Genomic DNA, 27,103 nt, shown 5'->3' with positions numbered 1-27,103 from the left:
GTCTCATCTCCAAATGTGTGCTCAGTGTTTATCTAGAATGACTGAAAGCAAGGAACAGTTTAGCTTCATATTGCCTGTGGTCTAGGTCTCTAACCACACATGTGCCTGAGCCATCAACACTGTAAACATACGCAGTCACAGACACACACAAATGTAGCAATTGTAATGTTTATTGAGTGCCTAATTTAGTGCATATTTGCATATACATGTGTATATATAAAGGTAGAGCTATCAGAAGAAAAGGCTATCTTTAAAGCAGTTATGCCAAAATAAAAACAAAAGCCTCAGGAGCTGGAAGCCAGTTGGCTGGAATATTGAATGTTAATTTATGCTGGGTCTAGTCAACCCCAGTGGCCTTCTTATAAAACAGTGGCAAGTCCCTGTATTCAACTAAAGTTATAATCGATAACAAGAAATAGTTCCCAAAGCCAGACTGCCTTGGATTCAAATTCCAGCTCCATTACTTTTTTTTTTTTTTTTGAGATGGAGTCTCGCTGTGTCACCCAGGCTGGAGTGCAGTGGTGCAATATCGGCTCACTGCAACCTCCATCTCCCAGGTTTAAGTGATTCTCCTGTCTCAGCCTCCCAAGTAGCTGGGACTACAGGCATGCACCACCATGCCCAGCTAATTTTTGTATTTTTAGTAGAGACAGGGTTTCACCAGGTAGGCCAGGATGGACTCGATCTCTTGACCTCGTGATCTGCCTGCCTCGGACTCCCAAAATGCTGGGATTACAGGCATGAGCCACCGTGCCTGGCCCCAGCTCCATTACTTTTTAAGTGTGAGACTTTGAGCAAGTTAATCTAATATCTCCATGCTTCAACTCCAATATCTGTAAAACTGGGATAGTAACTTCAAAGGGTTATTGTGAGGATAAATGAACACCTGAAGCCCATTGTAAGTGCTCTATAATGTTACCTGTGATGATGAGCCTGATGATTTCTCTACTGGCCTGGATGTGATGGGAGATAGGATGTGACAGGAGATTACTCTCTGTACTTACACACACTACAGCAGTGCTTTTCAAATTGCACAGTTGTGTCACAGAATCTAAGGGTTTCCTGAAACTTCCTTGGTGGAGAACATACAGGCAAGGCAGAAATGTTTAGTTAGGAGCAGGTATCACTCTGGAACTCTGCCACAATGGCATATTAGAGACTGGAAATTCAGATTATGAAAAACCATGCGGACCACAGCCTCCTGAAAAGAAGAAAACCTTCCTCCTAATCGCGGGCATCCAACTATTCATTCCTTTGTTTATTCATTCAGTTTTTTATTTGTTGAGTGTCTATCACGTTCTTAGAATTATGGAGAAAATAAGACACATTCTTAAATATAGGCCCTTGAGGATGAATAACAAACTCTAGAAACACTAACAGTTAATTTTAATACACAATGGTAAGACTGAGACAGTATTATGCATAGGGCACTATGTGGTTCACGGAGTGGGTCATCTGACCTGGCTTTGGGGATAGGCTTCCTGTAAGGAAGGGCAGGAGTTAGCCAGACAAAGTGTGTCAGAAGGCCCCATGCACATTTGTGAACAGCAAGTATTTGTGTACTGCTGAAGGGCAGAGCTCAGTTCTATGAGGGCAAGGATATGGTAAGAGATGAAGCTAGAGAGATAAGTGGATGTCAAATGCTAAAAGCCAAGGCATCTGGACCTTATCCTCAAGTGATGACAAGCCATTCAAAGAATTTGTAAGCATGAAAGCAGCATGGACAGGTTTGCTAGAAAGATGCTCTGGCAGTAGCATGGTGAACGGTCTACAGCAGGAGGCAGTAAACTTCTCTGTAAAGGGATGGATAGTAAATATTTTAGGCTTTGAGGGCCACCAGTAGTTTTTGTTGTATATTATACCTTTTTGTTTGTTTTTAATAACCTTTTAAAAATGTAAAAGTTATTCTTTTAATAACCCTTTACATGCCTGGTTTCAAATCCCAGCTCTACCACTTACTAAGTGTGAGACCTTGAGCAAGTTAACCTAACAGCTCCGTGCTCAATTTCATTGGCTCTTTTAATAACCCTTTAAAAGCCATTCTCAATAATCCTTTAAAAAATGTTAAAGCCACTGGCTGTAATTTGCCAACCCCTGGTCTAAGGAAGACAAACAGAGAATTAGGAAGCTGCTGCGACAATCTAGAGCGGACAAAGCAAACCTGTGCTTCTTCAAAGTGATCCCTGAATCCGGCTTCAGAGTCATCTGTGGGGCTTGTTTAAATCCAAATTACAGGTCCCTACTGCAGAAAGAGTTTCTAATGATAGGGGAGGATATGGGAGTCTGCATTCTAACAAGCTCCTGGTAATTAATAATGTTGGATTTCTGAACCCCTCTTCAATCTACTTTTAAAAGCTTAAAAGAGAAGTATTTTACCAGTTGGAGTTCAATACAAACTGGGGTCCTAAGTTATTTCATCCTACACCAGCACTTGAGGGTTTCTCAGTGTCTGGAGAGAAGCGTTCTTGCCTTATTTATCATCTTAATGTATCTAAAGCCCAGTAAAGATCAATAGCGTTGTAGGGGCTACTGCAATGGCCCCTTACCAGCCCCCAACTTCCAAACATGCGCCTCTACAATCCACATACCGCAAGTTAGCCCATGTGAATCTGCAAAATGCAAATCAGATCATGTCACTTTCCTGTTTAACATCCTCCAAATTCTTCCTGTGGTACTCAGACTAAAACTCGAACCCCTTCCCTTGGTCTCCAGTTACCCTCACAACCTCATCCCATACCACCTCTACCTTTTGCCTCCCTTACTACAGCCAAATGGACTTCTTTTGAGTTCTTTCAACACAAAGTCTTTGTGACTTTAGGGTTTTTGCACTGCCTTTCCCTTGTCCAGGAGTGTTCTTCCTCCTCACATCACAGTGCTGGGCACTGGTCATCACTCAGATAGATCTTGGGTGTAATCTCCTTAGCACACCCATCTAAAGCAGTCACCAAATCATTCTCTTATCACACCCATTTTAATTTTCTGCCTGACACTTATCACCACCTGATATTTTTCTTGCTTACTTTTATGTGTTTGTTGCCTTGCTCCATTCATCTGTTAATTCATTCACTGTTATTTAATATGTTTGGTGTCAGTTACTGGGGATACAGCAGTAAAGAAAGTCTTTAGCCTTGTGGAAAGGCAATCAACAAATATTTATATAATACATCAGAGAATGATAAAATTATCTAAATAGAGTTAAAAGGATAGACAATGATGAGGGGTGCTTTTTTAGATACAGTGACAAGGAAGCCCTCTCCAATATGTGCCATTTGAGCAGAACTCCAAATGCATGTAAACTCCAAGGGAACATATGTTTCATTTATCACAATATTTCCAGCAAGTCGATGTATACCTGGTATATTATAGTTAGGTTAGTAAATACTTAAGCCATGAATAAATATGCATACCCCTCTCCTAGCACTTATAATACTACATTTACTCCTCTGGCTCCCAAAATGGACTTTGAACTTCATCAACAGGAAATGAATCTTCTTTTCCTCCATCCCTAGTATCTAACACAGAGTCTGGCTTAGAGTAGACATGAGACTGTTTGCAGAATAAAGGAAAAAGGAAATAGGGATTATGATGAACCAGGCAGTCATAACACACTAAGGACATCCTGTAAACGACCGCTTGAGTTGACATGCATTTCTAAGAACCATGTGAATTTCAACTAGTAAGTTATATAAATGATGAGACACAGTAGTATCAGAATTGTTAGTGATTCTTTTCTAAAACTAATTTCTTTCAAATCAAACTTTGGAATATTTACAAGCAAAGAAGCAACAGACTTCTCTCACTTTTTTCTGACCTGGACCTATCTTGCTGGCTCATACTATTTGGAGTATACTTTAACAAACTGCAAAGTCCCATAGCCCAACACACAGCTGAATCTTGCAGATATTCAGAAGGTAGATTTGGGCCTTTAGCAAAAACAGACTAACTGAACTATAACACTGGGCATTTCAGCACTTCTGTTTGAAAATAAATGAGCATTTCTGAACCACCACCAGACATAGTAATGATGACAAGCAATGAAACCCAACACAGGAGAGGTCACCAACAGCCCACAGCGCAGCGGTCCTAATGGCAGCTCTGTGCCTCCTGCATGCTCTGTGCAGATACAGTCACTCTTTTCTTAAACAGAACTTGAAAGATATAGAAAACTAAGCTCCAACCATATTTCTTATTGAGAAGCCAAGAAAAATGGAAAAATTATGATGTGAAAGATCAAAAATGGAAATCTCTTATTTTTTCCTACCACATGCCATTAACTTGCATTGAAACGCTTAGTAAAGGCTAGATCCAGAAAAAGAAAAAATTTGATGGTGGCAAAAACTGTTCCTGCCTCTCAGGTATCTTCCCTCTTACCCTCTTAGTGCTACCCTCCCCCAGAATGATGTCCTGGATGATGGAGGATCCAGGACTTGCCCTCTGCTCGCCTAGGCCCAGTGCTTTAGTGTTCTTAGCACCTGGCTGCCACATCTGTTTCTAGCAAGATTCCACTGAACCTTCTCCATCTTAAAGCCATTGGGGTTAGACTCTCAATGCCCATTAAGGCAAAAATTAAAAGGGCCAAAGTGTGTTTCCTAAGTGCTATTTCAAGAATTCTTGGTGTTCCTCAGATTACTAAGCCAAAAAAATTGTTCAGTGATTAAAGGAGAACTTTGAAAACACAGCATACTGTATTGTCCACTTGGAAAGTCACAACACACATTGGAATGCTTAAAAGAGTAAAATAAAAAGAAAAATTCCAAATAATTTCCAGTTGGGGGATAGTTAAATGCATTCAGGAACAGTAATCAGCTGTTAAAAAAGGTAATATAGACCACTACATACTATTATGAAAACATCTCATAGACATGCTGTTAAGTAAAAACCAAGTCACATTTCTGAACATGACTAATATCCTATTAAAAAACCCAAATCCTATGTGTGCATATATGCTTTTTATGTAATACAGTAAAATATATAAACATTCTAAAAGGATGTATACCAAATTATTAAGAATGATAGCCTCTGGGAGCATTGCGGGGAAGAGGGAGGTTGCACTTTTTATAGATTTAGATATTATTTGAATTATTTTATAGCCCTTTTATTACTTTTATAATAAAAAATCAAGTGTGATATTAAAAAAATAGACATAAAATCCAGCAGTACATACATCTGTTTAGCTTTAAGTTTGCCCTTCTCAAACTCATGTGATCACTGAGCCTGTTTGTGGAGCATTTAGAAACAACGTGTGCCACAACTTTGGAAGTTACTGTGGTGAAGGTTCTCCCGTCAGCATATGGGCTTTAACCTTCCGTGGCCTTCTGTAAATGAGGGAAGGAGGCAGGAGGGACCTCGGAGATGATATGGTACAGTCTCCTCATTTCTGAAATGAAGAGACTAAGACCGTGAAAAGTGAAGGGCCTTGGCAAGATCAGATTGGACCCCCCCATGCTTGTCTACCTCCTTCCACATCATTCCTGCAGGGCCTTGGTTTTCATAAAAAGTCTCCAACACTCAAAGAAAATTGTCAGGACCTCTAAGCCAGGGGCTCAATGTTCTCCCCTGCAGGCAAAGGCTGAGCAGAATCCTGATGACCCTTTCCCATTGCCCTGTCTTGTTCCACAGCTTTTTAGGAGGAAGTAGGGAGATGTTAATTTCTATCTTTTCCCTCATGCCAATTGTGATTCCCTTCAATCCCAATAGTACCAATCCCAGGCAATAGGCCCAGGGGATAGAAATAAAACGTTGTACCTACACTTGATAAACTGACTGGCTGATAGAGGAGAGGGCATGATAGCGGTGTAATAGGTACAGCAAGTGCACTGATAGGACTGAGTTGCAGGGCACCACCCACCTGAGTATCAGGCCACCCCTCATCACCCTGGGACCAGACACTGGAGCTGCCACTCAGTGATCTCAAAGGCCTTGACTGAAATCTTTGCAACCATGTTATAAGGATTTTTGGAGAAACGACAGGGATAACAGCAGTGAAGCTGATCAAGGAAAGTATGAGTGGTGGGGGCTGGAGGGCACGGACAGAGGGGCAGGTTAAAAGCACAAGCTCTGGGGCATGCTGCCTGTGTTCAGACTATTTCCAGTGTTTCTATGTGGCTCCAACATCTGTCCCTCAGCTTTCTATCTAGATATGGTAACTACAATTGTACCTACTAGTTCCTACGATTTTGAGGGAAAATTAAGCAAGATAATGCCTTTAAAGCACTGAGCACTATGTCTGGCATACAGTTGGAGCATAAAGAAATAATACTTAGTATTGTTATCAAAGCTATTTGGTCTAAAAGTACTAAGGCTGAGAGGCAGTATTACTGACATTTCAAAGGCAAAAAATGATGTGTGCAGGATAGACAAAAGTTACTATACATCTATTCACCAAGTCTCGGAAGAGTAGACAAAACTCCTTCTTGGAATCAAATAAACTTCTTGGAATCAAAATCAAATACTGAATGCTTGTTTCAGCTCTTACTAAAATGTGATCTTGGGGTGAGCTGCTGAACCTTAGTTTTCTACATAAAACTGGAGGATAATGTCAATCTTGTGGATTGACTGTTAGAATAAAAAATGCAGTTACTTATAAATAAACCTGGCATAGTGCCCAGAATAAATGCTGGCTTCTTTCCTTCCTTACCAAAAGCTAGCAAGCCAGAGAAGACGATTAATCAGACAATAACATTTAGATGTAGGCTTAATGAAAAGAGCATTATGCTTGGATTCTGAGAAGATAAAAGGTTAAAATGAGGAACCTAGACTAGAGGACTATGATTTCGTGATTCTTTAAAGTGACTACCCATAGGGAAGTTCCTTCTTTGTTACATATCATACCTCTGCCACCTAATAAATACAACCTTTAGTAAATTACTTAACTTTATGTGTTTCCTCTTCTATGAAGTGTGGATAAAAACAGTATCCACTTCTATTCAGTGAGATAAAACACATAAAGAGTTTACATTTGCCTGGCAGATAGTCACTAATCAGTTAATGACAACTATCTTCATTGCCAACGCCCCTGTAAAGATTAAAAGAGACAAAATATGTACAAAGTATGGCACAGGTAGTGGTAAAAAATATTAATTCTACTACCACTATTGATTCTACATTATGAATGGCTATGACCCAAAGAGACGAGGAAGTGATACATGTTGTCATCCTGATAATGATACATCAAAACAGAGACAACAGGAGATATTAGGATAATTAATCACAGGTCCAACTGGGAATAAAAGCTTTCTGGAACAAACAGCCTTGTCCAGCCCAGACACAAGATGGGTTCACCCATGGGAAACAGCAGGTGCTGGCTTCTTTCTCTGCCCAGCCCTGGGGGACCACACACACACAGACAGTGTTCCAGTGTCAAAGCTTTTCCATGGTTCATCTTACAGAGTAGTAACATAATAATGCCTTGGCCTGGAATGATGTCTTTCTGCCAGAAGTTCAAAGCTATCCAGAGAGTATCTCATTTATCTTTGGGATCCTACAGGGATGGGGGTGGGTAGGCAATGTTGCTATTCCCTTATAAAGATGAGAACAGACAGTTTAGAAAAATGAGTAGGATGTCGGAGGGGCGGAGCAAGATGGCCGAATAGGAACAGCTCCAGTCTCCAACTCCCAGCACGAGCGACACAGAAGACCGGTGATTTCTGCATTTTCGACTGAGGTACTGGGGTCATCTCACTGGGGAGTGCCGGACAATCGGTGCTGGTCAGCTGCTGCAGCCCGACCAGTAAGAGCTGAAGCAGGGCGAGGCATCGCCTCACCTGGGAAGCGCAAGGGGGAAGGGAATCCGTTTTCCTAGCCAGGGGAACTGAGACACACAACACCTGGAGAAACGGGTAACTCCCACCCCAATATTGCGCTTTAAGCAAACGGGCACACCAGGAGAATATATCCCACACCTGGCCGGGAGGGTCCCCACGCCCACGGAGCCTCCCTCATTGCTAACACAGCAGTCTGCGATCTAACCAAAACGGCAGCAGCCAGGCTGGGGGAGGGGCGCCCGCCATTGCTGAGGCTTAAGTAGGTAAACAAAGCCGCTGGGAACCTCGAACTGGGTGGAGCTCACAGCAGCTCAAGGAAACCTGCCTGTCTCTGTAGACTCCACCTCTGGGGACAGGGCACAGCTAAACAACAACAACAACAACAAAAAGGCAGCAGAACCTCTGCAGACGCAAAGGACTCTGTCTGATAGCTTTGAAGAGAGCAGTGGAGCTCCCAACACGGAGGTTGAGATCTGAGAACGGACAGACTGCCTGCTCAAGTGGGTCCCTGACCCCTGAGTAGCCTAACTGGGAGACATCCCCCACTAGGGGCAGTCTGACACCCCACACCTCACAGGGTGGAGTACACCCCTGAAAGGAAGCTTCCAAAGTAAGAATCAGACAGGTACACTCGCTGTTCAGCAATATTCTATCTTCGGCAACCTCTGCTGCTGATACCCAGGTAAACAGGGTCTGGAGTGGACCTCAAGCAATCTCCAACAGACCTACAGCTGAGGGTCCTGACTGTCAGAAGGAAAACTATCAAACAGGAAGGACACCTATACCAAAACCCCATCAGTACGTCACCATCATCAAAGACCAGAGACAGATAAAGCCACAAAGATGGGGAAAAAGCAGGGCAGAAAAGCTGGAAATTCAAAAAATAAGAGCGCATCTCCCCCTGCAAAGGAGCGCAGCCCATCGCCAGCAATGGATCAAAGCTGGTCAGAGAATGACTTTGACGAGATGAGAGAAGAAGGCTTCAGTCCATCAAACTTCTCAGAGCTAAAGGAGGAATTACGTACCCAGTGCAAAGAAACTAAAAACCTTGAAAAAAGAGTGGAAGAATTGACAGCTAGACTAATTAATGCCGAGAAGGTCATAAATGAAATGACAGAGATGAAAACCATGACACAAGAAATATGCGACAAATGCACAAGCTTCAGTAACCAACTTGATCAACTGGAAGAAAGAGTATCAGCGATTGAGGATCAAATGAATGAAATGAAGCGAGAAGAGAAACCAAAAGAAAAAAGAAGAAAAAGAAATGAACAAAGCCTGCAAGAAGTATGGGATTATGTACAAAGACCAAATCTACGTCTGATTGGGGTGCCTGAAAGTGAGGGGGAAAATGGAACCAAGTTGGAAAACACTCTTCAGGATATCATCCAGGAGAACTTCCCCAACCTAATAGGGCAGGCCAACATTCAAATTCAGGGAATAGAGAGAACGCCACAAAGATACTCCTCGAGAAGAGCAACTCCAAGACACATAATTGCCAGATTCACCAAAGTTGAAATGAAGGAAAAAATCTTAAGGGCAGCCAGAGAGAAAGGTCGGGTTACCCACAAAGGGAAGCCCATCAGACTAACAGCAGATCTCGCGGCAGAAACTCTACAAGCCAGAAGAGAGTGGGGGCCAATATTCAACGTTCTTAAAGAAAAGAATTTTAAACCCAGAATTTCATATCCAGCCAAACTAAGTTTCATAAGTGAAGGAGAAATAAAATCCTTTACAGATAAGCAAATGCTTAGAGATTTTGTCACCACCAGGCCTGCCTTACAAGAGACCCTGAAGGAAGCCCTAAACATGGAAAGGAATAACCAGTACCAGCCATTGCAAAAACATGCCAAAATGTAAAGACCATCGAGGCTAGGAAGAAACTGCATCAACTAACGAGCAAAATAACCAGTTAATATCATAATGGCTGGATCAAGGTCACACATAACAATATTAACCTTAAATGTAAATGGACTAAATGCTCCAATTAAAAGACACAGACTGGCAAACTGGATAAAGAGTCAAGACCCATCAGTCTGCTGTATTCAGGAGACCCATCTCACATGCAGAGACATACATAGGCTCAAAATAAAGGGATGGAGGAAGATCTACCAAGCAAATGGAGAACAAAAAAAGAGCAGGGGTTGCAATCCTAGTCTCTAATAAAACAGACTTTAAACCATCAAAGATCAAAAGAGACAAAGAAGGCCATTACATAATGGTAAAGGGATCAATTCAACAGGAAGAGCTAACTCTCCTAAATATATATGCACCCAATACAGGAGCACCCAGATTCATAAAGCAAGTCCTTAGAGACTTACAAAGAGACTTAGACTCCCATACAATAATAATGGGAGACTTTAACACCCCACTGTCAACATTAGACAGATCAACGAGACAGAAAGTTAACAAGGATATCCAGGAATTGAACTCAACTCTGCACCAAGGAGACCTAATAGACATCTACAGAACTCTCCACCCCAAATCAACAGAATATACATTCTTCTCAGCACCACATCGCACTTATTCCAAAATTGACCACATAATTGGAAGTAAAGCACTCCTCAGCAAATGTAAAAGAACAGAAATTATAACAAACTGTCTCTCAGACCACAGTGCAATCAAACTAGAACTCAGAACTAAGAAACTCAATCAAAACCGCTCAACTACATGGAAACTGAACAACCTGCTCCTGAATGACTACTGTGTACATAACGAACTGAAAGCAGAAATAAAGATGTTCTCTGAAACCAATGAGAACAAAGATACAACATACCAGAATCTCTGGGACACATTTAAAGCAGTGTGGAGAGGGAAATTTATAGCACTAAATGCCCACAAGAGAAAACAGGAAAGATCTAAAACTGACACTCTAACATCACAATTAAAAGAACTAGAGAGGCAAGAGCAAACACATTCAAAAGCTAGCAGAAGGCAAGAAATGACTAAGATCAGAGCAGAACTCAAGGAGATAGAGACACAAAAAACCCTCCAAAAAATCAATGAATCCAGGAGTTGGTTTTTTGAAAAGATCAACAAAATTGACAGACCGCTAGCAAGACTAATAAAGAAGAAAAGAGAGAGGAATCAAATAGATGCAATAAAAAATGATAAAGGGGATATCACCACCGACCCCACAGAAATACATACTACCATCAGAGAATACTATAAACACCACTACGCAAATAAACTAGAAAATCTAGAAGAAATGGATAATTTCCTGGACACTTACACTCTTCCAAGACTAAACCAGGAAGAAGTTGAATCCCTGAATAGACCAATAGCAGGCTCTGAAACTGAGGCAATCATTAATAGCCTACCAACCAAAAAAAGTCCAGGACCAGATAGATTCACAGCTGAATTCTACGAGAGGTACAAGGAGGAGCTGGTACCATTCCTTATGAAACTATTCCAATCAATGGAAAAAGAGGGAATCCTCCCGAACTCATTTTATGAGACCAACATCATCCTGATACCAAAGCCTGGCAGAGACACAACAAAAAAAGAGAATTTTAGACCAATATCCCTGATGAACATCGATGCAAAAATCCTCAATAAAATACTGGCAAACCGGATTCAGCAGCACATCAAAAAGCTTATCCACCATGATCAAGTGGGCTTCATCCCTGGGATGCAAGGCTGGTTCAACATTCGCAAATCAATAAACGTAATCCAGCATATAAACAGAACCAAAGACAAGAACCACATGATTATCTCAATAGATGCAGAAAAGGCTTTTGACAAAATTCAACAGCCCTTCATGCTAAAAACGCTCAAGAAATTCGGTATTGATGGAACGTACCTCAAAATAATAAGAGCTGTTTATGACAAACCCACAGCTAATATCATACTGAATGGGCAAAAACTGGAAAAATTCCCTTTGAAAACTGGCACAAGACAGGGATGCCCTCTCTCACCACTCCTATTCAACATAGTCTTGGAAGTTCTGGCTAGGGCAATCAGGCAAGAGAAAGAAATCAAGGGTATTCAGTTAGGAAAAGAAGAAGTCAAATTGTCCCTGTTTGCAGATGACATGATTGTATATTTAGAAAACCCCATTGTCTCAGCCCAAAATCTCCTTAAGCTGATAAGCAACTTCAGCAAAGTCTCAGGATACACAATTAATGTGCAAAAATCACAAGCATTCTTATACACCAGTAACAGACAAACAGAGAGCCAAATCATGAATGAACTTCCATTCACAATTGCTTCAAAGAGAATAAAATACCTAGGAATCCAACTTACAAGGGATGTCAAGGACCTCTTCAAGGAGAACTACAAACCACTGCTCAGTGAAATCAAAGAGGACACAAACAAATGGAAGAACATACCATGCTCATGGATAGGAAGAATCAATATCGTGAAAATGGCCATACTGCCCAAGGTTATTTATAGATTCAATGCCATCCCCATCAAGCTACCAATGAGTTTCTTCACAGAATTGGAAAAAACTGCTTTAAAGTTCATATGGAACCAAAAAAGAGCCCGCATTGCCAAGACAATCCTAAGTCAAAAGGACAAAGCTGGAGGCGTCACGCTACCTGACTTCAAACTATACTACAAGGCTACAGTCACCAAAACAGCATGGTACTGGTACCAAAACAGAGATATAGACCAATGGAACAGAACAGAGTCCTCAGAAACAATACCACACATCTACAGCCATCTGATCTTTGACAAACCTGAGAGAAACAAGAAATGGGGAAAGGATTCCCTATTTAAGAAATGGTGCTGGGAAAATTGGCTAGCCATAAGTAGAAAGCTGAAAATGGATCCTTTCCTTACTCTTTATACGAAGATTAATTCAAGGTGGATTGGAGACTTAAATATTAGACCTAATACCATAAAAACCCTAGAAGAAAATCTAGGTAGTACCATTCAGGACATAGGCATGGGCAAGGACTTCATGTCTAAAACACCAAAAGCAATGGCAGCAAAAACAAAAATTGACAAATGGGATCTAATTAAACTAAAGAGCTTCTGCATAGCAAAAGAAACTACCATCAGAGTGAACAGGCAACCTACAGAATGGGAGAACATTTTTGCAACCTACTCATCTGACAAAGGGCTAATATCCAGAATCTACAAAGAACTCAAACAAATATACAAGAAAAAACCAAACAACCCCATCAAAAAGTGGGCAAAGGATATGAACAGACATTTCTCAAAAGAAGACATTCATACAGCCAACAGACACATGAAAAAATGCTCATCATCACTCGCCATCAGAGAAATGCAAATCAAAACCACAATGAGATACCATCTCACACCAGTTAGAACGGCAATTATTAAAAAGTCAGGAAACAACAGATGTTGGAGAGGATGTGGAGAAATAGGAACACTTTTACACTGTTGGTGGGATTGTAAACTAGTTCAACCATTATGGAAAACAGTATGGCAATTCCTCAAGGATCTAGAACTAGATGTACCATATGACCCAGCCATCCCACTACTGGGTATATACCCAAAGGATTATAAATTAGTCTACTACAAAGACACATGCACACGTATGTTTATTTCGGCACTATTCACAATAGCAAAGACTTGGAATCAACCCAAATGTCCATCTGTGACAGACTGGATTAAGAAAATGTGGCACATATACACCATGGAATACTATGCAGCCATAAAAAAGGATGAGTTTGCGTCCTTTGTAGGGACATGGATGCAGCTGGAAACCATCATTCTTAGCAAACTATCACAAGACCAGAAAAGCAAACACCACATGTTCTCACTCATAGGTGGGAACTGAACAATGAGAACCCTTGGACGCGGGAAGGGGAACATCACACACTGGGGCCTATCATGGGGAGGGGGGAGGGGGGAGGGATTGCATTGGGAGTTATACATGATATAAATGATGAATTGATGGGTGCTGACTAGTTGACGGGTGCAGCACACCAACATGGCACAAGTATACATATGTAACAAACCTGCACGTTATGCACATGTACCCTAGAACTTAAAGTATAATAAAAAAAAAAAAAAAAAAAGAAAAATGAAGCAGCTTGTCTTTGCTCCAGTAGTCTATCAGTGCTGAGAGAGGGCCTGTACCCCATGAGGGGATCCCTGAGGCCAGCTGTAAGCCCTACTCCTGGAAATACCTTGAAGAACGTGTGAGTAGTGTGACTTGGGCCAGATGTGGCCCCTTGCCTCCTTCCCAAGACCAGGTTAGCTACCAGGCTCACCTGTCACTGAACTGAACTTCTTCTCCATTCCTGGCCCAGCTGATGGTAGGCCTTGGGTGGCCGATGGCCTCACAGTGCAGAAGAACACTCAGTGTCCCGCTGGCCAGGGCCACCGTCTGTCCCAGGTGGGTGACCACCTCCGAGGCTGAGAGCTGCTGGGCTGCTGAGATCTTGCGCAGAATGGTGGGTTTGCGGTGTGGCCTTCGAGAGCCTCCCCCGGCGTCCCCGGCGGAGGAGGTCCGCAGGGAGCTGCTGAAGCCAGACACGTGTTTATGAGGCGAGATAGCCACGGGGGAAGTCCTGCGCTCTGAGGGCTTCAGGAGCGTGTCCTGGTGCTCCAGGTGGCTGCGGAAGATCTCCTGGGCCAGCTGGGCCACAAGGTGCTTGCTGTAGAGGTCGCGCAGCTCCTCGGGCTGCTGGGAGAGGTTCCCCAGGATGTCGTCCAGGCGCCGCTGCTCGGTCACCATAGTGAAGGGCAGGTGCAGGAGCGCTTGCTCCGCGCCCGGGTCCTCCTCCGAGGTCGCGTTCCTTTCCGCGGAGTCCTGCGCCTCCCAGGAGGCCAGCAGCTCTCCGGGCCAGCCGCCCTGCTCCAACAGCCGGGAGACGAGATCGTCGTAGCGGCTCCCGGGGTTGGCGGCCAGGCCCCGCTTCTCCGCCTTGCTGCCGTTGGAGAAGATCCCGTTCTGGTGTTTGTGGGTCTGCAGGGCCTCCTTTGGGCCGGCCTTCCTCCCCACGAGAGCCTCTTCCTCACTTCTCGGGCTCAAAGGCCGGACCACGAGCTTGCGGTTGCCTCCAATGAGCTTAATCACAAAGTGCTCCCGGGCCGGGCCCGCTGAGCAGGTGTAGACGCCTGCATCTGAGGGCTTGAGGCGGTGGATCTTGAGGTAGCCGAAGGGGGCCACCGTGACGTGCGTCGAGCTGATGAGGTGCTGGCCGTCCTTCTCCCAGGTGATGAGGGGCTTGCGGACCCTGCGCGCCGGGCAGCGCAGAACCACCGCCGTCTTGGGGAGCAGGTAGGCGAAGCCCCCCACCACGAAGTGCAGCTTCCTCTGCCTGCGAGTCTGGATGTAGATCTTCCTGGCAGCCGCGATGTGCGGGCTGTGCTTCGTGGACGGCCGCCCGGGCCCTGGAAGGAGAGCGAACCCAAAGGGACAGAGAAAGAGGTGGGGAGAGAGAAAACCCAGGGTGAGATGCAGCCAGGAGAGAGGGGCAAAGGAAAGGGCCAGAGTGGAGAAGAGAAGGAGAGATGAAGGCGCCGGAGGGACGGGAGAGAAAATATTCTTCAGGGTTTATTTTGGCTGGGGCCAGTCTTTACTGCCTGTGTTTTTCGGGAGGGCCTCGTTCCCAGCTGTGGACCACCAAGCTGCCACCACAATCAGAACTAATGAGATGCAGTGGGCAACCCAGTGTCTCCCTGCTGGGCCTTTTTGCCCCTAGAAGCTGAGATGTAGCGTTTTAGATGGAGGGGGATCCCCGGGGAAAGCCATTTCCTCTCATTAAAAGAATTTTTAAACAAGAAATCAACGTCATAAAAAGGCAGAGGACAGAGGGGAGAATGTCCTCCTCTAAATGTTTGCCTTCTGGGTCCTGCAAGGCACCAGAGCCCTAAAGGACATGGTGAGGGGAGCCTAGAAGTGTTGTGGCTCTAGGGATTAATATTAAACAGATCTGTTTAGAGTCGTTTAAAACCCCAGAGTGGATAACATTAGACATCATTAGTAATACACTGCCTCCAGCTTCCAGATCTCTGTATGCCAGCAAGTGAACTTTGCTCTACCCCCTGCAAACTGTTTTTCCAGTGCAGAAGAGAATTCAGCTTGGCCACGTGTAATTAAGATTCCTTTTCCGTTTCCAGCTGAGCTCTCCTGCCTGCAGCCCTCCATGGGGTTCTACTGTCTCACTATTTCTCACAGGTCTTGGGTTTAGGGAAGGCCACAAAGTGGTGGCTATAGCTGCTGCTGTGTGGGTTTCATCTCCCCATTCCCAGAGCCCTGACGTACTTACTTGCACAGGTTGCCAGCATACAGGGCCTGATGGAGGAAGAGAAAGGCAGGGGTGGGCACAGGGTAGAATTGACAACAGTTGAGATGCCGGTTTTCAACATCTTTCGGCAAATGGCGCTTCGAGTCTGGGTGCCTTCCCCACAGCTTGTGGAACACTGGCGGAGAAAGAAAGGCCAAATGCACATAAATTCAGGGAACTAGAAGCTAATTTTTTAATAGACTCTCAAACTCATCAAAATACGAGAAAAGTTGCTTGGAAAAGCAATAACTACTGAGATAGAAATACTAATTATGAGGTCACAATGTGGAAGACATGCCAATCTTATAGACATATCGCACTCTAAGATTTTCTACTCTGAGGTTTCCTGAAGACCTTTTATCTATTTTACTTATATAGCCTGGGCTTCAGAGTTAGAGAGTTATAGAGTGTTTAAATCCCAGCTCAGTATTTCACTAGTTGGCAAGTTACTTAAATTCTCTCAGTCTGTTTGCACTTATGCTTAGTTTGCAAGCCTGGGAATTAAGTGAGATAATACATTTTAAATGCCATACATAGAAATGACAATTATTGCTAATTTCTTTTTCCTTCCTTCACAAATAAGTGACAATATTTTAGTGTCAAGCATAAGGCAGTTATGAATTACTTTGTCTAAGGTAGAGTGCTAGATATTATGAAGAAAAGATGTGCAAGATAGTTCCAAATCTCAAAGAGCTGTCATTCAAATGAGGGGAAAATTCCAAATGCATTGTTAAAATGAAATAGTCCATTTGGGAAATATAAGTCAAAACCACCATGAGACACCACTTCATATCCACTAGAATGGCCATAATAAAAAAAAAAAAAAAGACAACAAGTGTTGGCGAGGATATGGAAAATTAGCAGTTTCACTCATTACTGCTGGGAAAATAAAATGATACAGTGTCTTTAGAAAACAGATTTGTAGTTTCTTACGAAGTTAAACGTAAATTTACCATGAGACCTAGCAGTTTTACTCCTGGGTAGCTACCCAAGAGAGACAAAGACATACATCCACACAAAGACTTGTGTGCAAACACTCATAGCAGTATGATTCATAATTGCCAAAAGTGAAAATCGCCCAATGCCTATCAGCTGGTGAATGAAGAAACAAAATATGCCATATCTTTACAGTGGAATGTTATTCAGCCATTAAAAGGAGTATAGTTCTTATATGTGCTACAACATGGATAAACCTTAAAAACATGCTAAGTCAAAGTTTATAATATATAAATTATACCTCAATAAAGCTGTTTATAGAATTGTAATTACAGAATTTAGTAAAAACATACAATTAGAAGACAAGTAAAGTAGTGTAAAAGTAATGCTAACAATAACTGAATGCTTATAGTACACTAGGGATTTCCTCACCAAGGTCTTGAAGATGATTGGAGTCTAGGTGGATGCAGAGAAACAGGGATCAGATGGGAGACAGGGAAATTTCCAGAAAAAAGAAGAGTTCAGTGTAGGAGTCCCAAGGTAGGCATGGGACAGAACAGTTTGAGAGAACAGAGGGCTCAAGTTGTAAGTGTCAGGAGCTTGAGGGTTAGTTTGGGGCCAAACTTTGGAGACCTTTAATTTTCAGACAAGAGGTTTGTGATTGGTCCATAAGGCAGTGGGAAGCCACTAAAGAGGGGGTGACATGATGAAAGAGGTGTTTTGAGAAGGTTAATCTGGCAACATTGTAGGTAAGGGATGAAAGCAGGAGATGGATGGGAGGCAGGGCGTCGGGGAAGGAGGCTGTCATCTCCAGGCTTGCCTGAACGAGGGCTGTGGGAGTGTGCCACGTTAACTTGAAAAATGATAGTAAAAACAAAAAATGATCTTATATTTTCAAGTGTTATATGCTAACATATTGAAGTGACACTATTTTGTGTGATGTACTGTGATATATGCCACCCTGAAAGAAATTTAAGATGCAAAGGATAGTGGTGAGAATCAAACCCACTGCTTTTATAGCCTGACAATTGTGGGTTCCAGATTCTACCCATTCCTTATTTGATCGTAAATGATAGCACCAAATCCAAGATCAGGTGGGATGGAAGTAAGAAGCCTGAAAATTTAAAAGAGCATGGTCGTTTTTAAGGCTGCTAAGTAGAAACATAAAAACAGAGTTTCAGGTTAGAAGACCAGGTTATGACTTTGGTCAAGTCTAGCTCTTTCTCTAGCTTCAATTTCCATATCTCTGGAATAAGGAAGCTAAGCTAGAGCAGGGATTTTAAAGCTGTGTTCCATAACTATGTTGACGAAGTGATTCAGGGGCTTCTCAGGTGGTGAGGAGACCCAGCCGTTGGAGATCTGAGACCTCTACTCACACTTAAACCAAAATAGCTCAATTTTATCTGTTTAAGATTATTGGCTTCATAGTAACATTTCATTTGATAAAGGTTCTATGGTCTTAATTTTTTAACAAAGTAATTAGTCTATAGGATCTTTTAAGCTCCTTCTAGCTCTAAAATTATTCTTTTTTAAGAATGTTTTTTGGGGGAGAAAGGAGCAACTTCCATAAAATAGGGTTTAAAAATATTTAATATCAAACTCTTTCAGGAGATTGAGGGTTTCTTTTAAAGAAAAGAAGTATGGCCTTTTGAGAGGTCTTACTTCCAGAATAGAATCTGTAAGTAATTTTATTTGAAATGTCTAAAACTTTGGCTTAATTCTGTCTCTATGGGATTCTGTGCAGTAACCATGAGATTGAGCCAAGATAGTTGAGGATGAAAAACACCCATAGATCATCTGGGTCTTCCCTTCTCCAAGGGCAGTCTCATGGGAGGTGTGGAATGCGCACCTCCTCTCAGCCAGAGGGCCAGAGGAATGGTCATCAGGATGACAGGGCCAACGTGGAGCCTTTGTGAACACCTCCAGGAGCGCTTCAGTACGGCACCAGTTTGAGTTTAATCCCAGCAATTCAGGGATTACTTCCCACCATTCCCAGCCCCTCCCCAATGTTTGGAATTTCCATTCATTAACCCAGATAGCTCAGAAGCTAGCAACATTCCTTGAATAAGGGCTACCTCCTCCCAGTTCCAAAAATAGAACTTCCTCTTCAGGAAGACCAGAAGAGCCTGTAGGAGACCTAAGCTGTGGCCTCAGGCCCAGCCAGCCACGGTGAGTGCTTCCTTTCATTTCCTTTCCTTCTCATGACAAGTGAACCCAAATGGAAGAGAATCATGAGGGTTCACTTTTAGTAGGCCAAAGTATTTTACATGCAATATATATTAAAGTATATTTAATTTCAGCCTCCCACCTATATGATGGATACTATTATATTTCCATTATACAGATAAGCAACCTAAAGCCAAAAAGGTTAAATAATTAGCCCAAGGTTATACAGCCAGTAAGTGGCAGAGTCAAGATTTGAACCTAGGTTTGCCTGTCTTTGAGTCTGAACTCTTAACAACACATGATACTGTTCTGAAGGCCTACTGTACTTAATGGTATCAATGGGACCTTTTTCTCAGTCCAAAAATCTCAAGGGTACCTCTCAAATCTGCAGTCAGAAAAGAACTTTTTCTGAATCTTCTGTGTCTCATATGCTTCAGAGACCACAAACTCCAGGAACACAGGAAGACAATGATAACACACACAAGTCCCTCAGCAGCCCACTCACGGCAGACTATCACCTGATAGATTTAGGGGAGCAATTCCTTTTATAATACTCCATTGATAGAATGTTTTCATCTAGAGCCACTTGGCAAATACATCTGTGTTCTTCAAATGCCATACCCCAAATCAACATTCCCAAGGAAAAATTGTCACTAACATGCACATGCACACGCACGCAAATGTACACGTGCTCATTTTACTCACTTTTATCTTGAAATCAAATTTAGAAAGAAATCGAATTTCTTTCTAAAGCATGAGAAAAAATTCCCCAAATGTTCTGAGACATTTGGTGTCAGATACCACAAGAAGCAATTTTACTGCCAAATTATAAAACCTGTGGTAATGTAAGTTAACTCTTAATTGCAATGCACTTAGCAGGCACCATCTCATGGAATTCTGTGTGGATTGATAAGATATGGGCAAGAATTCTAAGAACCTAAGTTGAGGAGAGCTGGATCGGAATTTTCACAGGCCGCTTTGCCCTCTGTAAGCAAGTATCTGTGTGAGGTATTTCAAGCAGCAGCAGCTCCCTCTTGTGAGTTGTATACTATACAAAAAAAAAAAAAAAAAAAAAAAAAAAAAAAAAGGCAGTGGGGTTAGGAAGGCAAATTCAAATGCTTATATGCTAGAAAAAGCAAGGTCTTGAATCTGGCTTCACAAAAATTTTCACTTCGCGTCTAGTGATTCTGTTCTTGGCTAAATCTTCTTGTGAGGCAACAATTTTGGGGGGACTTCTCCATGGAAGACACACAGGCCTATGGAGCTGGAGAAGTCGAAGGCAACTCAAAGAAGTGGTAGCGGCTGAAAACAAAGGACTTGAAGCTAGGTGTAAATGAATTATCACACACTAGAATTAGAAGAGGCATTATTTAGAAAGATAGGTTAGTCAGAGGTATGTCTCTAACTTAGGAGATAAAGTCAGGAATGGTGAATGCTGAAGCAATCACTTCCCAAAGTGCAGGACTACAAGGGAAATCAAATTCTCTTGCTGGGAAGCTGTTGAAGTTTTTTAGAGCCAGGAAACTAACAGTAAACAGGCAGGATTTCCTTGGCCTTCTTTTTCCTAATAAATCATGTCCTTTATTGTCCAGTAACTTGGAAGAGACTTGCTACAGAGGCTTTGCCCTTCCTAAATAGAGACTAGAAACATCTGGGAGTAAGAGGTACAGGGAGGTCAGGAGGAGGGGGTGTTGTGTGGAGATAGAAGGAGAAGAACCCAGTGTGTGGAAAAGAATCCTGGGCCAAAACAGCACCAGTGAGGTCTGGTTTTGTTCCACAAGGAGCCCATTTACAATTCTAAACTTCCAATCATTGGGTAAGGGCTGGCTGTGTAACTCAGGTCCCTGCAGTCTCGTTAAAAGCTAGTTACACACTATGGTATATATGGTTTAAAAAAAATACTATTCCATAGTATTAGGAAGATTGTTTTGTTCTCTTCTTGCCTTTTCTATGTATATGTCTGGGTAGCCTTCTTTTCCAACTGGAGTCTCTCTTATTCTCTCCTGAGGAACATACATACCTCTGTCCAGTCTGAGAGAAGCCACTCGCTGGGACAGTCATCTTTCTTGCATGCTTGCTGGGAGGCTGGTTTTGAAACTGAACAGAAGGTCTCAGGAAGCTCCAGGAAGCTGCCATCAGCCATACGCTGCTTGCAAAGAACCTCGCGTTTCTGAACACCCCCACCACACGTTCTGGAACACTGGGGAAGGAAAGAAGGAAGGAAGAAAAAGTAGACCCAATATGGGAAGGCAGTCTGTCTGACTGCTAATTCTTATCTTAGTTTGGCAGAGTAAAGGAAGCAAAAAAAAAAAAAAAAAAAAAAACACCCAGAAAAAGAAGAAAAACCAGGAATCAGCCCAAAGGATTTTGTTTCTTCTCTTTGAGATGAATTTTGTAGCAAGATCTACCCTCTCTACTTAATCCCAGGTGTTTAACTAGAGCATCCAGGAATTTCTGGGGCCTTTAAATCTTAGAAAGTTGCTCCTGAACTACGATTTGCAGCCCCATCCAAGACAACTGGTTTAAAAGGTTAGTATAATAGAGTGTTCAGCATATTTACGATCCAGGGAAAATAATCTGTGTTGCTTCCAGAATGAACAGGAGAGAGCTCCTGCCATCAGTATAAATTTAGAGAAATTAATTTGCAGAAAAGACAGCCCTTTCTCTAAGTGAAGGCACTCTACCACACTGAATGGGCATTAGATTTAGGGTCTGGTTTTCTTAAGAACCGCCCTGGAATATTCTTCATGCAGGATTGATGATTTCTTAGGGCAGTGGAAGCCTGAGGCACTGAAATTTGGGATGCAAGAAAAATGGCCTCATGTCAGTGGTTTTCAGAGGAACCCCAATAAAACATTGTTTACATGTAACTGAATAGTTATGATCCAAGGGCATGAAGTGGGAGGGAGGGCCCCTGAAGCACAGACCATTGGCTATTTTCAAATATGTGTCCCTTTACAGAGCAAAGGAGTCCCCAGCTTTTCACTGGGCATATGACATTTCAGCGTAAAGACTATATTTGCCAATCTCCCTTGAAGATAGATACAGCCATTTGACTTAATGCTGGCCAATGGGATATAAACGGAAGGGTTGCGTGTGCTTTCTGGGAAGTGCCCAAAAAGAGGGTCTGGCATCTCTTCCCTTTCTCCTCCCTGCTGGCTGCAATGTGAATGTGATGTCTGAAATGTAAGCTTCCATCTTGGGCTGTCATAAACAAAAAGTTAGAAGCCTGGCTTCCTGACTGTGAAACCACCATACCCGTTCTGGACTGTCTGTGTTTAAGTGAGGGAGGAAGACTTTTCTATCTTTTTAAAGCCAATGTTATTTTGGGTTTTCTACCACTTTCACTCAGACATAACCCTAGCTAAGAGTTCAACCCACGACTACTCTGTGGTGGGGATATTTTATTGTAAAATTTTAGGGAGCCTGCTGATTTCTTCCAGAATAGTCTCTCATCATTAGCTTGCTGCCTTTAGGCTTGCTGAGAGATCAAGCCTGGTTTTAAAAAGCCTGAGAGTTTGTGCTGAAGGACTTGCTCTGCTGGAGGAGTGCCCCTCTCAGAACTCATGGTGGTCTTTGCTTAGTAAGTTGTACTCAGAATGGCTATGGGGGATTTTGCTGGCAGTCAAGGTTATGATGGTGACACCAGTGTCCTTGGGTACAGTCAGAACATTGCTGCAGCCCAGTTTTCACCTTCTTACTCAGTGTTCTCAACCCTGCATGCACGTCAAGGTCTCCTGGGGAGCTTTTTAAAAGTACCGATGCCTGGGCCTCACTTCAGACCCAACAAATCAGAAATTCTGGGAGGTGGGTCCCAGGTACCAGTTTTTGTTTTGTTTTGTTTTTAAGAAAGATAGTATAATCTTCTTTCAAGTAATTTTTCCTCAGATAATTTTATTGTGTCTCCAGGGCTGAGAACCATGTCTCCAAATGAATGTTCCCTCACCATACCCAGTGGTAATAAACATGGAAAGGAAAATCCGGGACCCAGAGAGGTCTCTGTTAGGACCAGTGGTTGTTTGGACCCCAACCGAGCAAATATGCTATTTGTTTGCAGTTGTGAATGGCTTGAGGTCACAGAGCTAGTGGATAACGAATGATGTTAGAAAAGTAATCAACTTTGTCTAGTTAAGTCTTTGAGTCTTAGAGTCTTATAAATGATTCAGACCAACGGTGAGCAACCTTTTTTTTTTTTTTTTCCATTTCAAATTTTAAAAAATAACCATATTGAGTCCCCTAGGAAAAAGGATATATTTTCTTATTGCTGGGATCAACTACCTACCCACTGAAGCATTGAAGGCTAACAAAAAATGTGAAATGACCCTACAAGCTAGGTCTTATTTCCACTTTACAGGAAAAAAAAAAAAAGAAAAAAAAAGAAAAAGAAAAAGCTGAGGCTCAGAGAGGTAAACAACCCAATGAAGGCCACACAGGGGCTAGAATTGGTTTATTGCCATTCATTGCAACATTTACTGAGCTACTGGACACCATGCTGTGGACACAGCTGGAGAACAAGTCCAAACTCAGCTTCTCTCCTCTGTGGTTGTACAACTCCTGTGTGCTTTACAGACCCAAAGGAGGGTAGCGTGACTGTTGCTTCATGAGGAGGGCTCCAAGCCTGATCAGCACCAAGCCTGCCAGGAGCCTGGTCTTACTCTTTCACCCAACTGGGCTTTGCCATTCAATTCTTAGCTTCCACTCTTGCGACCATCCCTGACAGGCAGGAGCCAGCCCACAATTCAGGTTGGGGAGCAGAATTTAAAGTAGTTCGTCAACATTCTGGTGACCCTGGAAAGTTTAGGAAGTTCTCCCTAAACTCTGATTTCTGAAAGGCAACATTTAAGCCAGACCACTTGTTACTCATCACAAGTCCTACCAGCTTCTTCTAAGGGCTTTTCTAGTGTGTCCTTTGGGCTTGATTAAGAACAAAATCTATGGTCTCAGAGCAAATGATTCAAGTGACTGGCCTAAACCTTTGTCTTCTTTGTGGCTCACTTCAGTGACTCTGTGGGCTTTTCATGTATTGAAGAAACAAATTTTAATTTTAGCTCTCATTTGGCAGCAATTCAATCAGACATTAAAGGATTTCCCTTCTGTAACTAATGTTGTACCCGCACAGCCTAGATAATGCCTCCTGTGAGTGTTCTCAATAAATGTCTGTGGCACTGAATTGAAGTTGGTACTTGGAAGAAATTTAAATTAGTGGCTAAGAATTCCATTTATCTAGAATAATCTTGTTGCTATGGATAACGAAGGTTTTAAATTTAGTTTTACAGTCTTTTGCATGATTTTTAAGGTTCAACCTTCTCTTACTGCTGTCAAATTCTTACGTCAAACCAACAAGTTATACTATAATCAGATTAGTTATAAAATTTTCTTGTTCATTCTTTCTTTTTATAAGTAGCCAACTAACCATGTGGATTACTGACTCTGAAGGATTTGCCAAATTGGGGGACTATATTCTCCACAATACTTTCCGTTCTGTGAATTACTAAGATTCTTCCATGAACTTATTGTAATTTTTCTGAAACCACAATTGTCGGAAAGAAGTTTGTGCTGATAAATCAAAAATTTTAATTTGAAGCTCTGACCTCTCCCCTAGGCCTTCTCAACATGTCCACTTAAATGCAAATAGGCATCTTGATTTAAACATGCCTAAAATGGAACTCTTAATACTGCCCCTCCAACCTCATCCCAAACCTATTTCTCTCTCAGTCTTCCCCATTCATTTAATTGTGCCACATCCAGGGCAAAAACTTAGGCCCTTGAGTTATTCCTTTTTCTTTATTTTTTTTTTTCTTTTTGAGACGGAGTCTCGCTCTGTCGCCCAGGCTGGAGTGCAATGGCCGGATCTCAGCTCACTGCAAGCTCCGCCTCCTGGGTTTACGCCATTCTCCTGCCTCAGCCTCCTGAGTAGCTGGGACTACAGGTGCCCGCCACCTCGCCCGGCTAGCTTTTTGTATTCTTTAGTAGAGACGGGGTTTCACCGTGTTAGCCAGGATGGTCTCGATCTCCTGACCTCGTGATCCGCCCGTCTCTGCCTCCCAAAGTGCTGGGATTACAGGCTTGAGCCACCGCGCCCGGCCAGTTTTTCCTTTTTCTTACCCCACTTCCCCTGACATCCAATTCATGGCCAAATAAGGTCAGTTTTACTTACAAAACATATAAGCTATACTTCTAAAATACATAATGAATCAGCATACCATAATCCATCATCTCTTGCCTTTTACTGGTGCTTTGGTCTGAATGTCTGTGTCCTCCCTGCCACTCCCCTAAATTTACACGCTGAAATCCTAACTCCCAAGGTGATAGTATTAGGAGGTGAGGACTTTTGGGAGGTGATTAGGTCATGAGGGTGGAACCCTCAAGAATGGGATGAGTATCCTTATAAAAGAGGTTCCAGAGAGCTGCCTTGCCCCTTCCATCATGTGAGGACACAGCCACAGAGCACCATCTATGAACCAGAAAGAGGGTTCTCACTAGACACCGAATCTGCCAGCACCCTGACCTTGGACTTTCTACCCTCCAGAACTGTGAGAAATAAATTTCTGTCATTGATAAACTACTCAGTCTACGGTATTCTGTTTTAGCAGCCGAAATGAACTAAGAAATAGCGTTTCTAGCAGGATATAGATGATACAATCAAATGTGATCATTTGAAAAGAGCTCCTCCCTCCTGTTGGAAACCCCATATTGTCTTCTCTACACTCTGTTCTTCACACAGTAGCAAGAGTGATGTTTTCAAAGCATAAATGTGATCACACAATTTCCATGCTTAAAACCCTCCAGTGATGTTCCCTTGCAATGAGAATAAAATCTACACTCCTCTAACCCTGCCCTGCAAGCTGCTACAGATTCTGGTTCCTGCCCTGGTGGAACTTAGACCTTGTCTAACTTAAATCCTTCCAACTTTATTAATTCATTCCACATAAATTTATTAAATGTCAATCATGAACCAAGCGTGGTTCTAGGTAGGTGAATGTGCAGCAGAGCAAGAGAAGCATCGTACACCTCTGTAATCTTATCTTTTATGACTCCCCCTTTCCCTGTATACTCCAACCAGACTTGTTTTTTGTTGTTTTGTTCCTCAAATATGTCAAGCTTGTTTCTCCCACAGGGCCTTTGCATTTGCTCTTCTTTCTACCTGCACCATTCTTCTCTTAGATCTTCATGTGGCTGAGTCTCTTGAATAATCCAGGTTCATTTCCATTCTCAGCTGTGTGGAGAGGTCATCCCTAACCTTCCTACCTAGAGTAGTCAAAGGGGTCTCTATCACCATTGCCTCATTTTATTTTTCAAAATAGCTCTCATATTTTCAGAAATTATCGCCCATTTAGACCATTAGCTCTATGAAGGAAGAGATGTTGCTTCTGTTGTTGCTTATATTAAGTGTTTGATAATTTCATTTAAAACTTTTCCCCAGTGTATCATTACATCTTTAAAAAAAAAATTAGGATTGACTGAATCCACCTCTAGTTTTCTTTCTTACACATGCTCTCTCCTTTTCCTTCTTTTACAATTAATGATTTGTTTGTTTCCCAGTAAAGAAGTGGTCAGGGTATGACCTGAACAGTGGAGTGACATTTTACAGTAAGTTCTGGGAGTATATGATGTTTTGATATGATCCATAAATATTTACACTGTTGAAAATGCAGTGTATTTTTTTTCTCTGAGAGAAATAATGACTGGTTCATAAAACTATTATCTCCTAAACCTCAAAATGACATCAAGCCACTTTTCATTTAATCCTTTGATTATAATTCACACTCAGATTCCTCATGGGTCCTACTGAGTCCTTCAGACATAAATAACATGTTCCCAAAGTTTCTGTTACCCAGTGATTGACATTTTAGATACTCTACTAGTGATGCTGAATTTGTAGGAGTATGGATCTTCTCAATGAATAGTGGCTGAAGTTTTCTTTTTCTAAATATTTTATGAGGCACACAGGCTTCTGTTCAATTTGAATAAATGCTCCGAAATAAACAAGTAGTTAAATAAGAACAGTTCTCAGATTCAAGCTGTTCA

The 27,103-nt window shown here is 42.3% G+C and overlaps 1 protein-coding gene across 1 annotated transcript in view; it reads right to left on the bottom strand.

The window, feature by feature from the left end:
- Window positions 1-27,103, bottom strand: part of ADAMTSL1 (ADAMTS like 1) — a 440,698-nt gene that overhangs the window by 112,819 nt on the left and 300,776 nt on the right. The window contains exons 17-19 of the mRNA XM_030920098.1: window positions 21,096-21,275; window positions 15,956-16,109; window positions 13,952-15,077 (exon numbers count right to left, since the gene is read on the bottom strand). Coding sequence (XP_030775958.1) covers window positions 13,952-15,077; window positions 15,956-16,109; window positions 21,096-21,275 — 1,460 coding nt within the window. The remainder of the gene's footprint in view (window positions 1-13,951; window positions 15,078-15,955; window positions 16,110-21,095; window positions 21,276-27,103) is intronic.

The sequence above is a fragment of the Rhinopithecus roxellana genome, chromosome 16 (genome assembly GCF_007565055.1).
Source record: "Rhinopithecus roxellana isolate Shanxi Qingling chromosome 16, ASM756505v1, whole genome shotgun sequence".
Taxonomy (NCBI): domain Eukaryota; kingdom Metazoa; phylum Chordata; class Mammalia; order Primates; family Cercopithecidae; genus Rhinopithecus; species Rhinopithecus roxellana.
The sequence above is the reverse complement of the archived record's forward strand: the minus strand, read 5'-3'. Positions and strand labels throughout refer to the sequence as shown.